The following is a 16,474-nucleotide window of genomic DNA, read 5'->3' on the forward strand; positions in this document are numbered from 1 at the left end:
AAATACAGCGTCTTTCGTCAATATATCTGTAAGCAGGGGTGTAGAGCAAGGGGGGCTCAGGAGGGCTGAGCTCCCCTTGTTGATGCCGAAAATTGGCAAATCTCAAATTTTGCTATTGTTTTTCGCAACATTTTGGGCAAGAGCCCCCTTGTTATTTTGATAGCACTACACCATTGTCTGTAAGACCAAATTGACAACAGTTCGCATTCAACAGGCTGTCAAATGTCAAGTACGAAATAAGATCAAATCGTTTTTTCTCAAAATTTATGAGCAATGATGTTTGCAACAAAAACATTATTTTTTATCTCCGGAGTACACCGCTTAGCTGAAATGTTAACTCTGTTGATCCCTTGTTTCTATATATTCTAAATACTCATAAAAATCAACTTGTAAACGAAATGAGCTCAACGTGATTGAAAAATTTTGGCCTATGCGAAAAATTTTGAAATAAAATTTCCTCATGTCATTTATTTTATCTATATTATTTAATTGCTCAATGTATTTTATCTATATTATTTAATTGCTCAATGTAAGTGTCAATTTTGTTCTGCTATATTGTAAGCTTAAACAAAAGAATGGGATGTCATAGAATATAGCATTTCGTGGTTAGCCTTGCGTTTTTTCATAAGTCACATTTCTTTCATTACAGATAATCGCTAACATTTTTCTTTGAGTATGAGAGCGATCAATGTAAGATGTTTGTATTGGTCAATCTGTTCCAAGCTATAATTAAATGAGGCAAAATATTGAAATCTTAGAATGCGTTTAGGAAGTGAATAGATATGTTGATCTCCTCGAAATTTCGTTTAGGAATTGAAAAATTATCGTGCCTAATGTTTTTTGAGAAAATCAATGAATTTATTGTTCTTTTTTTTCAGATTATAGACTGGACCGAAGGGAAAGACCAGTGCCTTGGCGCAAATCATTAATGGAGTGAAGAAAGCCTAGTGAACAAAAAGTGACAAAATATTCTGAATGTTTGATTTCGATTTAAAATATCACAGAGAGAAAGATAGACCATTAAATTATCTAGATTCTATTTGTTGGCAGTGGTCTTAAGTCACAGTTAAACCTAATTTTTTGCCCCCATTGTCTTTGCTGAGCTCTGCCATCGCAAGTGTTATGAACAGTTCGATTTTTATTCCAAAGTGTCGATTGTGTCTCAAAACACTCACTAATTCCGTTATGCAACTGACCTCACCCTGTAGTGTGAAATAAGGCCCACCAACGATATAACCCAGCCGTAAAAGCAATTTAGTCCCTTACTAATTTTTGGTTTCGTAAAGGCAGTTTCAAAGTCATGGGATTTCTTTGCCAAAACCTAAACCCCTCTCCGACATTTCTCATTTAATTAAGGTGGAATGCAAAATTGATCCTACCAAAAGGATATGTCCCCCCCCCCTCCCCCAGTCCCTGCAGCTATAGGTCAATCCCTTTTGCAAAAGTGACAACAATTTTTCCATCCGTGTTATATATCTCCAATTCAACTACCCCAGACAATTTTAGCAAGAGCTGAGTCACCCCTTCTAACCCCCCCTAAAGAATACGAAACAACCACTGACTTTAAGATTTCCCAGGGGTTGGATCATATTTTCAAATTGAAAGTTTTGTAATAGATTAGAGGCTCATATCTTTTGCAAGGTATTCATGATGAAATTCGATCCCAATAATTGATTTTCAACGCATCAAAGTGTCCGGTTAGTAGGCTATCTTGACTTCTATAATCACCTTTTTTATAAAAAATGCTGTTTTTTGTTTCCTCCAAAAATAATCCCAAGGGCTAAATCCGCAATGCCCACACAAAGTTGGCATCTATCGTCACGGATCAGTTTCAATATCAATTCACTGGCATAGAGACCAGAAGTATCCGAATTGGTAGAACAACTAAAATCGGATTCCTGGTAGTTTCTTTGTTTTTAAACTTACTGTAGTATTCCATCGCCTCTCTTTATCATTACTGATTTTAGTATAGGGGTTCTGGTCCAGGAGGACAATTGGGATCTATCCCCTCTCCCCAAATAATATTATTAGATTTTATCTCATCTCTCGCTATGCTAAGATATTCCTGAATTAAAAAAAAAACCACGAAAATCGTGACCCTTCCTATCGACAAAAATCTCCTACACTTTGCACTCCTTTAATATAACCTCGCTACAGTCTTGATATTTAAGACAATGCTGGGTTTTTCACGTTTAAACTGAATTCATTTTTTACAGCGAATTAATTGGCTTGTCAACTTGCAGAATAAATAAAAATAAATACATAAATGTAATCTTTATTCTAATTAACCCTTGAACTGTGTATACCAGTTATTACGCAGTCTCAAGCGTGAAAGCTTTGTCTTGCGTGGCTGTTAGAAAGATTAATTTTTCTTGCCTTCAAATTATATAAAATTTTGATTCCGAATGGAGTAAGATATGGTTTATTTAGCTGTGAATCCCCTCAGATTTTTTGCAGAATTTTTTGAAATTCTTTTTATCATTTAATTGAAGTTTCTTACCCGTACGCCTCTCGCCAGTCTTTGATCACACAAAGAAGGCCCTTTGTTTTTGAATTCAATAGGCAGTGTTTCAACGAAAACTTGGGTTTCTGCCCCTAAAATTCACTCAACTTTCATTTGCTTCGCACCAAACGATGCAGAAGAATTTTCTCTTTCTAATGATTATTTTGGTAAAATTCTACGACATTTCCTCGCAAAGTTATTCGACATTTTATGCATTTTTGGCAAGGGGGATTCAGGTTTGCATAAAGAAGTTCAGAAAAAACAATAGGCTTGTGATTCCCAGACTTTCTAAAGAATCCAGTTTTTCGCCAATAGCTCCTTCGTTATTTAAGATATAAAATTGTGAGTAGTACCAATAAATTTTCCGGCCCGAGCTCCATCTGTTGGTAGGCTAATTTTTAAATTTGGACCAGTGGTTGCTGAGTTATTAACTACTTTTGGTCCCAAAAAGTGCCAAAACAGGTTTTTCGAACCTCCTGGCTCTGATACTGCAAATATACTTTTGGCAACAGCTTCAAAAAATCGGCAAGGTGATTTCGCATCGTTTGACACATTGCTTGTTTTTATTTGAGCCCGAACGGCTGAGATATTTCGATTTTTCTCGAAAAGTCAAAGTGAGAAAAATTTTCAAATTGCATCGCAGCGTCAAAGAGCTCCCGGCTACATGAGTGCGGTGGCGCGCTGCAAAATTTCGTCTTTTTTGACCAAAAAACAAGTGTTTTGAGAGATTTAAAGGACGGAAAACAAAATAAAAGGATAAATGAATATATTAAAGCTGTTATTAAAAGCTTTAAAGAAGTTTGAAGAGTTTTCACAGTTTTGCTCAACTCTTGGAGTCTGCTTGGTAGGGGAAACCCCCGAAAAACAAGACACGTTTGTTTACGTTTTAACTTCATTGTAAAGATATTGCCTGAGTTTAGAAAACCAAAAATTGCAAATAAAAGCACCAAAGTTGTCCATTTTTGGGTCTTTATATCAAAATTCACGCTCAAAATATTAATCTTATCTGCCAGGATGTTGTAAGGGTTCCTACACGAAATTTAGGCCACTTTGCCGACAGTGAAGTTTCCTTTGTCTATTAAACAAGAGAGTGATTTTTTAAGCCTAATGCAGTTAAATGTGCAAATTATTGACAAAATAGGCATCAATTTCTAGCAAGAACTCCTTCTTATACACGATAAAGCAAGTTAAATGTTTTTGAGTATATAAACAAACTCGAATTAGTAGAATGGACCCTCATAATTGACACCCCTACTCATATCCTCTCGGTCGAATTAAGCTACAAGAAATACACTATAAATTAACACAGCTTGTCAAAATTGATAAAAGATATGCAAGCATTTACAATCAAAGCACGAAAACTATTTTGATAGAGGTTATCAGGCTATCATCACATTTTAAGCTATAGAGGTTGGCTTCAGACACATCAATTTCCAGAAAAATTGAGAAAACCATCTAAAATCGAATCTCTAGGGCTAGAAAGATGTTGGAACTCTCTTTAGATAAGTTTGGAACTCTAAAAGTAATAAAAACAACGAAAGTTTGGTAAAAAAAGACAAACCTTACAGCGCGCCACCGCATTCACACAGCCTAGAGTCCTTCGACGCTGCGATGCAATTTGAAAATTTTTCTCACTTTGACTTTTCGAGAAAAATCGAAATATCTCAGCCGTTCGGGCTCAAATAAAAACAAGCAATGTGTCAAACGATGCGAAATCACCTTGCCGATTTTTTGAAGCTGTTGCCAAAAGTATATCTGCGGTATCAGAGCCAGGAGGTTCGAAAAACCTGTTTTGGCACTTTTTGGGACCAAAAGTAGTTAATAACTCAGCAACCACTGGTCCAAATTTAAAAATTAACCTACCAACAGATGGAGCTCGGGCCGGAAAATTTATTGGTACCACTCACAATTTTATATCTTAAATAACGAAGGAGGTATTGGCGAAAAACTGGATTCTTTAGAAAGTCTGGGAATCACAAGCCTATTGTTTTTTCTGAACTTCTTTATGCAAACCTGAATCCCCCTTGCCAAAAATGCATAAAATGTCGAATAACTTTGCGAAGAAATGTCGTAGAATTTTACCAAAATAATCATTAGAAAGAGAAAATTCTTCTGCATCGTTTGGTGCGAAGCAAATGAAAGTTGAGTGAATTTTGGGGGCAGAAACCCAAGTTTTCGTTGAAACACTGCCTATTGAATTCAAAAACAAAGGGCCTTCTTTGTGTGATCCAAGACCGGCGAGAGGCGTACGGGTAAGAAACTTCAATTAAATGATAAAAAGAATTTCAAAAAATTCTGCAAAAAATCTGAGGGGATTCACAGCTAAATAAACCATATCTTACTCCATTCGGAATCAAAATTTTATATAATTTGAAGGCAAGAAACATTAATCTTTCTATCAGCCACGCAAGACAAAGCCTTCACGCTTCAGACAAAAGAAATTCAATGGGCGATTTCAATACTCTCATAGAAGATAGGTGAAGAATCCCCAAGTACTGCGTTGCGCAGAATAGTTCTTGGTTTTCTAACAGTTAATAAACAACCCCTCTTATTACAGCAATATACAAAAGAGATAAGTAGTGCAGTTACTCAATTTAAACAAAGTAAAAGGTACTTACAACTTTAAAAGGCAATCCGTCTTAAAAAACAGTCCTTCGTGTAAATGTTTAACTTTAAAATGTTAAAATCTAGAAAAACTTATAGATGGCGTCAGCATTGTATTTTTGGCGGGCTTCCGCTAATGTGCTAGTGCCATACCCCTTCACTTGTCATCCGATTTAAACAAGAAAACGTTCTGTAGAAATCGGATAAAAACAAGAAAACAAAGAATTTTGGGTTACAGCAATATTCCTAATCAACAATTTTTTAGTGTAGGTTAAGATTTTTTTGCATACGAATTCAAATTGACCCAAGGACCTTTTACACTGAGACGTTAATTAACTTGATTATTGCAAATCAATTTGGAAGATTGGGTACAACTGCTTATCACACCTTACTCTATTGGCAAGCTCAATATCTCAATATACTGTCTTTCCTACCGCAAATCTATGCAAACATGCAGGAGTTGAGGGCACAGGGGACATGTGCCCCCACTTTTCAAAGCCAGAGGTAAAGTGTCATTTCCAGCCCACGGAGGAGTTGCCCTTCTCCTTTGCAATTTTACCTTCGTTTATGGGTCTCCAACGTCCCTAGCCCCCATATGGCCCAATCAAAATCAACAATCTTTGAGTCAAACCCTGAACTTAAATCTAATGACATGCTACTGCTAGAGCTTATAAAAGATTGGCTAGATACAAAAGATGTTTGATAAACAGAATACACTCATTTTGTAAGAAACTTTTCTCTAAACGTGTAATTGTTTTTCTTAGTTTGGATACTTTCATTGCAAGAAAGGCTTCGTTTTGAGTCTGTACTAGCTCTTCGTATAAAATAAGATAAGCATAACAGCTATTTTTATCGTTTGTTTATAAATATTTAAATCTCAGATCCAAAAAGGGGATGTAAATGTACTAAAAAGGAAACAGCTTCATAAACTTAAGCTAACCTCAAAAAAGGTTCTATTTCAAGTAGCTTCTTACAAAAATGAGTGCATGCATGATAAAACAGAAAGCTCATCGAAGACTCCTTTCTAAAAGGTTAAGTTCTGATTGAAATGAAATTCTGCATGGCTTCTTCCAAAACTAGGTTGCCTTTCAGGTGATCTTTCTTGTAACTGCATTTGTGATTGCCTTACGTCTTCAAGCGTCCATTATCACCCTCCTGCAAGAATAAATTACCTTTCTGTAAATTAATATTCAAATCAATGTAAATGTACTGTGTCTAGCAATTCAAATATTTCAGTAAATTTTCGAGACTGTCTCAATATATTTGTTTCTCATGATACAAAAATGTTTAATTGTATTGCAACATATTTTAAAGATCTAATGACCTCCAGGATACCATTTACAAACTGAAAAATCTACAACTTGAAAAATTGAAACTGCAAGATAACAGTTTTCTGTCTAAAAAATGGGGCTATTGTCCAAGTTGTGCCCAGGGCTGTAGAAAAGGGGGCTCAGGGGGGCTCAGCACACTTCTACTTTTCGAAGGGGGCATCTTTTTTGGGGTAGTCTAACAAATTGAAGCTAAATTCTGCCATGATCAAATCTTTGATTAAACCGATATTGTTTGACATTTGCATTCATGTGTGACCTCAATAGCCCTCTTGATAACTGAAAACTCAATAAATGCTGGCAAAATTTTAATACTTTAAATTATTTCTTCTTTAACAGGAATACATTTGAAGGTGATTTAACCCTAGAAAAAATGGAAAGTTAAAGAAATCGGTCTTGAGGAGGCATGCAAACGAAAACGATGGAAACGCTCATTTTGTATACAAAAGAAAGATAGCTCTATGGCCCCCTCCACATTCTTTGGCTCTACACTACTGTAATGCCTCGAATAAGCGCCCGGGTGCTTATCTAATTTTTGAGGCTCCAGGGTGGGCGATCATTCGAAGAAGGCGCTTAATCGAGGGGGGCACTTATTCAAAAAATAGATTTGGGTGCAAATTTTGTTGCTCATTAGTCTTTTTTGTTGAATTGCCTTCCAATTGTGTTTTCGTTGAAAACTCGAATAAGCTCCCGTTTCTGAAGGCTGAAGGATAAGCGCTTATTCGAGGGGTGGGCATTATGCGAGGGGGGGGGCGCTTATTCAATAATTTCACCCTATAGGGTGGGCGCTTGTTCATGGCATTACGGTACTGGTTGTGCCCCTCAATCCTCTTGCTCACAACTCTACAACTCTCTTTTCTCCAATTTGCATTTAATGTTCATCAGCCTTGGACAATAAAACAAATACTCCACCCTTTTATAAGATCAAAGATAAAACTAGCCTTTTTCAAATTCATATTTTCATTGCCATGACATTCCTTAAAATAAAGTATCGCAAATTTGGAAAATGATATAATAGAAAAAGCATTGAAATTGAAGAGAAAGCGACCATTGGATTCATCAACAACTTAAACCAACGCCGTTGTCAATCATACTTACACACTACTGTAAAAAGAGCCCACTAATTTCGATCTTTGACAATCACAACAATAAACAGTTACATATTCGATAAATAACTTTTCTAGAGTTACGAAGAAGGCAGGGGTGGGCTTAAAGAACGGAAGTAACTGAAGTACATCCATCCAAACATGGAGTATCGTGCCCTTAAAAACTGCCCTTTGGAGCATACAACCCTTTTTTTGTATCAAACAAAATTTCCTATAGCCTCCATTAGAAATTTAATGCCTCTGAGTGCGACATAGGTTAGGTGAAGTCATTTTTGCAATTTCGATGGGAAAAAAGGCAGATACATCTTCAAGGACTGGCAAGGGTAGATAAATTTTTCTCTCTGCAATGATTGATATCAGCAAACTTTCATGTCAAGAATCAAGGTGACTGTGAAAGTTTTCATCTTGGGAGCGCAACACAAATTGTTTCTTCGTAGTTGGCACAGTATTGCTCTGTAGCACTTTAAAGCATTTTCAAAATGCGTGTCAATATATTTTTATTAAATTTGCAATTAAATACTCGCTAATTTTAGATTTACTTGCAAATAATCCCTTCAGAAAAGCTCTAGAATATAATAGTTTTCAACTAAGCAGTAGAAGCCTAAGAATGTACCGTATTACTTACAGCAAACGCCCCCGAATTTTCCAAGGCCCCTTCGAATTAACGCTACCTTGCTTATGTTTAAATACCACACAAAATAACATCCCCTCGAATTTACGGCCTCTTGATTATGTCGAAATGCGAAAAAGCTCCTCTTGAAAAAACACATCTGTATATAAGTAAATGCTCCTAGCTGGAAACGGGCCTTTTTGGGAAAAAATTTTGAAAAAAGAAGAAAATTGAAGAGTGAAAATTATAAAGCTGTAAGTATTTCAATTTTTTATAAACAAGAAATCTTCTGTACAACGTTCTTTCCTTTCAAAAGCTCTTTCTCCTATATCTAAAGCATTGGATATGAAAAACTTCCCCTCTTTTAAATGCGCCTGCAAGAGAATAAAAGATTTAGCGTTGCCGTGACTGTTTTTTGGAAGTGATACGGTATCACGCTTTTAGTGATACAGTTGTAAATTTACTTAAATGCTCACGAATTCTCAAACATTGCAGCAGCGTACTAGCCTAGGCTGGCTCCTGACCACTTAACGCAATCTATGGTTTCTTTATTAATAACCTTTGTGCATCATGATATCATTACCTCCACTAAAGAAAGCTTCTATAACAAATTGCTGTAACTTGCTGGCAGGAGTTTGCAATCTTTGTTTGTCCGACAGCTACAGCTGCAACATAGTAGCTATTATCCGAAAACATTTTCAAAAATCGATTTTTGTTGAAATATTTTGCACGCACAAAAGTGTCCTGTTAACTTTGTATGCATTGGTATGCTTTGTGTCCGGGTTTCTTCTTGATTTTCATTTTCAATTTCTACATTTTCCCTGCTTTAAACTCTATCTCAAAACATTTAAAGATGAATTTATTTTTTGTGTTCTTTACGACGTTTTTTTCGCAAAAATGATATGCAAAGTAAAGGATCCACGATGTATGCTTTAACTATGGTAAACTACGATGTCTGCTTTTGTAAGTTGGTATGTTCTCTATACACCAGGTACTAATCTAAGGATATCAGAATTGTGTTATGATGAAAGCACGTCTTTCTTGCGGTTCTACAACTTTGGTGAACTAGAAAGCAATTTTGATATCGATTTGCATTGGTTTTTCTAACATTAAAACATTCTGCAAGCCTGAAAGTTAAATAAACGACGGATTTATGCTAGAAACGACAGATAAACGTGCAAAAAGTCTTAGGCAACATACATCCAGGCCTCCAAACGGTTTGAATGATTCAGGAACAAAATTTTTTAAATCTCATCTCTATTTATTTTGTGTTTATTGATTTATAAAAGCGTTTTTTAACAAAAGTTGAAATCATTAGGAATAGTTTTAAGCAAGTTGTTTGTAACTTTTTATATCGAATAAAGAAAAAAACTTTGGTAATACTTTATATCATGTTTATATTGACGATTAATTTTGATCTATAATTCCATTCTCTTTTCGCTGCCAATTTTTTACTGATCTTGCATTTTTTTGCTTCAAGACTCAAAATAATTTGTACAAACTTCCTTTCCTTATTTATTCTTTTACGCTTAGAGAACACACTTGGTATACTTCTTTAATTTCTTTAAGTAAAGCCACTTTATGGCTGTTCGCAGTTTTGGGTTTGCTACTACAGAAGTTTTTTAAAAAAAATGTCTTTTCCAACCTTTTACTAAACGGAAGAAGGTCTTTTACTAAACAATTACCGTAAGGCTGACTTCTGAAAAGATGCCTTCCGGGTCTCCTTTGTGTAAGTTTAAACTACTCTCTTCATCAGAGCCTCCAACATAAAACTGTACATATTTATAAACTTCCATGTTTAAACAGCTGTATGAATAAACTTTCATGTTTAAACAGCTGTATGAAAAAACCAAGAAATACAACCAAGAGGGATATACTACACGTGATGGATATACTGTTAGCAAAATCATCTAATTATGTTTGCGTTTGTTTTGAACTTGTTTAAAGATATAATCAATTCCTGTAGGGAATGTGTCGAGTAAAAAAGGGAGTGCAGTGCTCCGAGTCTTCTACGAGTTTGTTATAACCTTGTCAAACCCGCAAGCCAAACAATAGTGGGTTCCAAAGCCCGATCATCAAGTGGCCAACATGATTAAATCCTTTCCATTGCTATTGACTGAGGAACGAACTGAGCAGGTACATGGAAGTTTAAGAAACAAAGCATTGTTTTCGAACAATAAACAGACAATTTGATTGTTTAGAAAAGAGAACTTTTAGGAGATTTGCAGCTTTTCTTATTCTAGGCGTCTGTATTATCCAGTTTGGGTGTGAACCTAATATTTTGTGCCAATGTCAAAAAATCTCCTTAGCCTGAGAATTTTGTGCTAATAATAACCTCATTTGGTCGTTTGTTAGCATTATTCTAGGCACAAAACTTTTCATGCTCCGATATATAAAAGAGATGATCGGGTCGGGTACAGTTGACGAATGCGAAAAATGGTTTGCCTGTTGATTACATTGTCTTACTTCACTTACTGTACATCATGGAAAATCTTATCATTCACAGGAGAGCCAACATAACTAAAATATTAAAAATGTACAAACCTAGTAAGAATCTCAAAGTCCCTGCACCATTTCAAGCAATTTTACTCTGAACAACCCTTGAAAATCTTGTTGTTTTTTGCGCCATTTTGAAACATGTGGCCAAGAAACGAAAACGAGGTTTTGAATATGAGGTCAACTTGGTTTTCTTAGAAGGAAGTATTACCTGCTCATAACAATAATAGACAAGTATTCGTCGACTAAGAAAAGACAAGTTTTGTACCTAAACTCAAAGAAATGCATCGAAAAGATCTTACATGCTGTGAAAAAATATAATAGTCCTTGGAATAGTGCGTTAATCGGCATGCTTTTCAAAGAAAGTGGAAAATATGTTCCACCATGGACATCAAGTAAATCCTGCACGTCCTCCTTGATGCATTAGTTGAAAGATTTCGCAAATTTCTTGAATCAAATAGTAAATAAAGGATGAAACGAAAATGATGACAAAAACATTAAAAAAGCGAATTTGCATTATAAAAAAATATCTACAAGCATTATGAAATGATATTGGAAACAAAGAATACCTTGAAAATAAACCTTTCTACGTTTCTATGCCTGGCTTATAACTATATATACAAATATGAAAAACAGCTATACATGTCTCCTTTTTCTTAAAAGCCCAATGCGGGAAATCAATGTCTTTTTAACTTTAGGAATTATTGTATTTTTGCCATTATTCAGAGGTGCTTCATTGCGAGTTTCTTGTTCCGAGAGTCTCTCACTTCTTTTAAAGAACATGTCTAAAGCATTTTTCTGCCCCGGTGCATGACTTTCTTCCGACAAAAAATCTGCAAGAGTATTCGACTCTTCCAGAGGTGTTGGCATCATCTCTTCAAGTTCCTCCTCCATCGCGTTAAGCTGCTCTGCAGCGGCTACATATGTGTCATTAAATATAAAGTACCTGAATTTCAGAATCATGATCTGATGGAACTTTTTAGTCCTCTGTTCAGAATCCATGTCGTCGTAAAGTTTGCGGTCTTTTTTATCAATACGCGTAACTCGCAACGGCGAAATAGCTGTCAAAGCTAAATCAGCTGGAAGATTTTCACCGTCCGGCAGCGAAAATCCGAGCCCGTCTGGAAATATCTGTATTTTCATGTCCAAAGCTTTACGTTTAGGAAAGGGTAGTGTAACTAATAACGTCGCACCTTCGATGAATTCAGAGTCACGATGTATCCATCTAGAGCTGCCGTGTGCCGTAAGTATTTGCGAGAAGTTCGAGAAATTTTGACTGGTAACAAAAAGAGCAAGTGTCTGGTTTCGATCGCGTAAAAGCGTGATCCTGTTAACGGCCGGGCCAAACATACGTTTGAGTAGAGTAACCGGTGAGTAATCTGGCAGTTCCAGAAGTATACCTAGATTTTTATAGCTCCCTCTTTTAACAACAAACACGCGTAAATGTCCTTCTTCGAATCCTTTAATTTCTGGTGACCCTAAAAAGAGATTTGTAAATTGACTTGACTGCAAACCTGCTTAAACATGTATTTTCTATTCAAAATCAATTTCTTAAACAGAATAGCTATGCATTCTGGATCTATCAGGCATTGTTCCTTAACAAAAACACAAGAAAAATGTTCCAGTGTGCTCTCCAGGTGAAATAAAGGACTTCTTCATCTTTCCTTGGTACTTCTACATAGTGTAGTTTTTCTACATTGTAATTGCAGTAATATAGTCGAAGCAACAAGAATAGCCGGGAAGAGATGAAACTGATCTTCATTTGATGAACGCATTTCAAGCTCAGTTTTGAGTGAAATTTTACTTACCAGCAAAAACAATTTCAAAATTTCCAGAGGCTGGATCGATTTTCCCGCGTAATTTGACCCTTCGCATTTTAAAATCGTCCAGACCGATGTTCTGTAGCAGAACATTTAAGCCTCCGGATGGAAGAATGTCGACATCAAATTTCTTTCCGATGGTCTTGATAGACAAACCTTAACGAGGGAAATGATTAAAATTACAAGACATACTAGAGAAATTGAGGATGTTTCAAGAGAGTCGAATATGAAATTGACGGAAGAAGTATTCTTCATAATCCTAAAGTTTAAATCATAAATCAGGAAGTCAGTTCCAATTATTCATAATATGCCTACCAAAGGAAATTGCCATACCTATGCCACTAATACTCAAAATGGAACGATTCAAAAGATTGTAGACGATCACATAAACAAATTACACCGTGGGCAGTAGGCAGGGTGCCATACTCGTTCATCAGGGATATCAATAAAAAATTGGTTTAGATAGGAAGCGTCTAGGCCAAAACTGCTATTATTGCTGGAGGAGGGAGGGGGGCGTGGCCCCTCAAAAATTTATGAACCCCACTGTTTCTGTGCATTGCTTTTATGCTTGCTGATTGTGTACATTGTTTTTAGAACAACAGTGCCCCCCCCTAAATATTGCTCCTTTCTTATGGCACTGCTCAAGGGAAGCTTAAGCCAACTTGTTATTTTCAGCGCCTTGCCTTCAGCCTTTGCCGTTCTATCGTCAGTTTTCCTTGACTCTGGACATAAATCGACACGATTTGTATCAATGATAAAAAACACATGTTACCTTCGCGCACGGATCCAGAGAGCGTCATCTCCCTCGGACTACTTCTTGTTAATTTGACAGTCAAATCTTTACCACCAAATTCCCAACTCCCCCTGGCTGTTAGCTCGTAATCACCAAACGGAAAAGGCACTGACAAATCGGCAACCATTGACTCCACTTTCAGCTCTAGAAATATCACACATAAATCAGGAAAATGGACAATATTTTGCAGTACTGGATTTCAAAATAAATCGAGATGCTTGCTGTATATTTATAGTTGATAATTTTTTATTATGCAAAATATACTTCGAAAAGGCGTTCATTTGAGAATCTCTGGTACGTAGATAAATTAAAGGCCAGAAAACAAGAGTGTTATGCCATGGAAAATCAGAGAGTAATAGGCCATGGTTCCAAACAAATTCATAATCAGAAGTTTCCTAATTTAAACTTAAATATTTCCTCCTTTGAAAGTATAGGGTTGTTTCTTGCAGCAAATTCAAGATTTATTGTAGAGTAATGGACTTCGCGCAGGTGCTATGTGATGCCTCTGACAACAGCAAAGACAGTTAAGTCAAAGTTTCCCGTTTTCGAAATATATTCAATCGGCAAGCGTAAAGACATGAAAAAACTAGAAAGAAACCCTTTGAAAACTATCTAGGTGTAAAATCTATAACATTTTGGAAGGGTCATCTACATCACAAAAATGTCGGCAATACGTACTCACCTGGCAGAACACGAAGCTTCCCATCTGCATTTGTTACAAAAGTTACTTTGGCAAGACACGTGTTTATATAGAAAACAGTGATGCTAATTGGTAGGATATCACTAATCGGTCTGTCCGATAATGTAATGATGTAACTTGGCAAAACACTGCGAATGACTTTGGCAAGAGTAAGGCAATGGGCTCTCTGTGGTATTACTCTGAATGCACAACTGCCAGACAGAATTTTTACTTCACAGTCGCCTATTTTGTAGACTTTAGATAAATCAGGATGCTTCGTTCCAAGAAAATAGGCTATTTCCGGGAATGTTTCCGCACGGTGAGAATCTTAAAAGCAGGAAGTAAATTTTTGGTTAAAAAAAAGAAAAAACAAATTACCATGTCGTTACATTTAAAAAAAATGTACCACAGAATTTTATTTTCCAAGAATTTAATGTGATGGTTAACAATGAGCGATACTACAAGGCTTTAAAGGAACGAACGATATGAAAACATCTAAGTGAGGTAGAAAATTGACAAAGTGGAAATGACAAAGTATAGACTTAAAGAATAAGAACATTGAAAATGGCTTTGAAAAAAAAGCAAACATTTTACAACATACTAAAAGCTTTTTCGTCTGACACTCCTCAGAGCATAAAACGTCAGAATAAAAGTCCGAAAGAACACGATGAAAAATATATACCCAGTTGTGGATCGGAATAGGCCAATCAGAAAAACGCAAGCACAATAACAAAATTATCGTCCATACCATTGCATAATGTTCTTTTTGGGAAAAAAGCGAGCAGAACTAAATACCAGATTCCATGCATTCAGACAGTGAGAGGCTTCTACCTGAAAAAAGACAGAACGCAAAACATTTGATTAAGAGAAGACAAATTTCTGGTTCCATAAAAAAGCTAAAATTTAACAACGATGCTAACAATGTTGACTTGCTGAAAAGCACAAACCTCCAGGTATGGCTATTAGGCATGTAGATTCATATTACTTTAACAACATTTAACAAAAATTTTTCAAACAACATACAATTCGCATTATCTTTTACTTCAACTGGTAATCTTATAGCAACGTGCTTTGCAAATCTGTTTTTAGCATGACCTTGCGTGGTGAATATTTAGAATCTTTATGATACCAGAATCTAAGGCAGGAATGCTTGAACGCTTTAAAAGTTCGTCTCAAAAGATGGACAGAAGGTAAAAAAGTATCGCACCAAATCAAATAAAACGATACAGATAAAAAATACAGCTACCATAGAACAAATGTTTTCGCAATATAAACGGTTCAAAAATTGCTAAAGTTTAGTTAAGTCTGTTATTCAGAACCCTAGATTCCTTATGGAATGGCATAAAGCTTTTTTTAAAACAAACTACTTATTAGTCATTCAACGCGCACGTAGGTAATTGGCCACATGAAAACAATTTAGGCCCATTGAAAATATTGCGGATCATGACAACATTGATACAAAATATTGCAACCGAGTCCAAAAGTAAGGCTTTGGCAATGAGAATAGTACAAAAATATAGCAACAAATGTGACTTAGGAATCAACTGATGGCCTAGAAACCGCATCTAATTTTGCAAATATCAGTGTAAAAAGAGTAGCAAGCAAATCAACAATAAGTTGCAATTTATCACATACCTCTAGATCATATCATCGGCTTCAAAACCGGCTTGGCACTACAGCCCTCTTGGATTATTTTAGACAATAATAGACGATGAATATAAAAATTTACGCGTCTTCAACAAACAACAATTCGATGCTTGCAACTTGAGTCCAGCTTTAGTGATTACATCATTGTAAGCATGACAAATCAAGCGAATCCCCAGGACTGCCAACTCCGTTTCATGTGCAGTGATCCATAGCGGGGCCCGGTGGTTACTTCTACTCTAGTGCTTCAGATAAGATGGTACTCGAACATCCAAAAAGCTGAAGCTGGTCTTGAATCAAAAACTGTCAAAGTGTTAACTTAAAGACGTATTACTCTATCTTCACGGAATTTTGCTGGTGAAAATGACAGACTTCCTAGCCTATCGAGCGAAAAATTGTACATTAGTTAGTGTAAAACGGCTGCAATGAGTATGCAATGAATTTGGATAAGGATAACATTTCTACTAGTAACGATACACTATTTTGAGCTTGAATAGCATGGGTGTTTGAGATGGAAGGAGGGACGAAAAGGTGGCTGACTTGGAAAAAGTAGGGAAAAAATATAGAAAGGCGGTTAGGGGGAGAACGTACTGTAGATGAAGGAAGAGGGCAGAGGGGGGAATCAAAGAAGAGGATAAAAGTGCAAGTCTAGCAGAAAAGGTACTGATGCCAGAATCGGCTTTATTTTCAACTTTCTGAACGAGGGATGCCATTACCAACGTTAAAGTTGAAAGTTGTAGATAACCTCAAAGGGATCTAACGCTAACAGTTATGTATTGCAGAAACCGGATGAAAGAGCGTGTCCAACAAGTGCTCCTAAATCTAACTGGGCGAAGGGGAAGAACTTAGTATTGTAGAAGCAGGGAAGTCTACATAATGTAGCTGCCCCAG

General features: G+C 36.2%; 2 protein-coding genes across 3 annotated transcripts in view; one reads left to right on the plus strand and one right to left on the minus strand.

The window, feature by feature from the left end:
- Positions 1 to 3,736, plus strand: part of LOC135680852 (uncharacterized) — a 38,801-nt gene extending 35,065 nt beyond the window's left edge. Inside the window, exon 14 of the transcript XR_016144890.1 lies at positions 879 to 3,736. The gene's annotated coding sequence lies outside the window, so the exon portion shown is untranslated. The remainder of the gene's footprint in view (positions 1 to 878) is intronic.
- Positions 3,737 to 4,287: 551 nt separating this feature from the next.
- On the minus strand, positions 4,288 to 16,459 carry LOC135680842 (uncharacterized). 2 transcript variants are annotated; one of them, XR_010515539.2, is made up of 7 exons: positions 15,575 to 16,459; positions 14,688 to 14,770; positions 13,943 to 14,266; positions 13,240 to 13,404; positions 12,456 to 12,623; positions 10,696 to 12,125; positions 4,288 to 6,262 (listed from the first exon to the last, which is right to left on the minus strand). XR_010515539.2 is itself a non-coding variant. In XM_065195043.2 (6 exons), the coding sequence occupies exons 2-6, from the start codon at positions 14,746 to 14,748 to the stop codon at positions 11,284 to 11,286; spliced, it is 1,560 nt and encodes a 519-aa protein (XP_065051115.2). In that variant the 5' UTR covers positions 14,749 to 14,770; positions 15,575 to 16,459; the 3' UTR covers positions 7,936 to 11,283. The 2 variants fall into 2 exon arrangements, 1 of the variants encoding a protein (XP_065051115.2); XM_065195043.2 differs by lacking the exon at positions 4,288 to 6,262 and having other exon boundaries at positions 7,936 to 12,125.
- Between the last annotated feature and the right edge of the window lie 15 nt (positions 16,460 to 16,474).

The sequence above is a fragment of the Rhopilema esculentum genome, chromosome 18 (genome assembly GCF_057945365.1).
Source record: "Rhopilema esculentum isolate cy_ngs chromosome 18, ASM5794536v1, whole genome shotgun sequence".
NCBI classification, from domain to species: Eukaryota; Metazoa; Cnidaria; class Scyphozoa; order Rhizostomeae; family Rhizostomatidae; genus Rhopilema; species Rhopilema esculentum.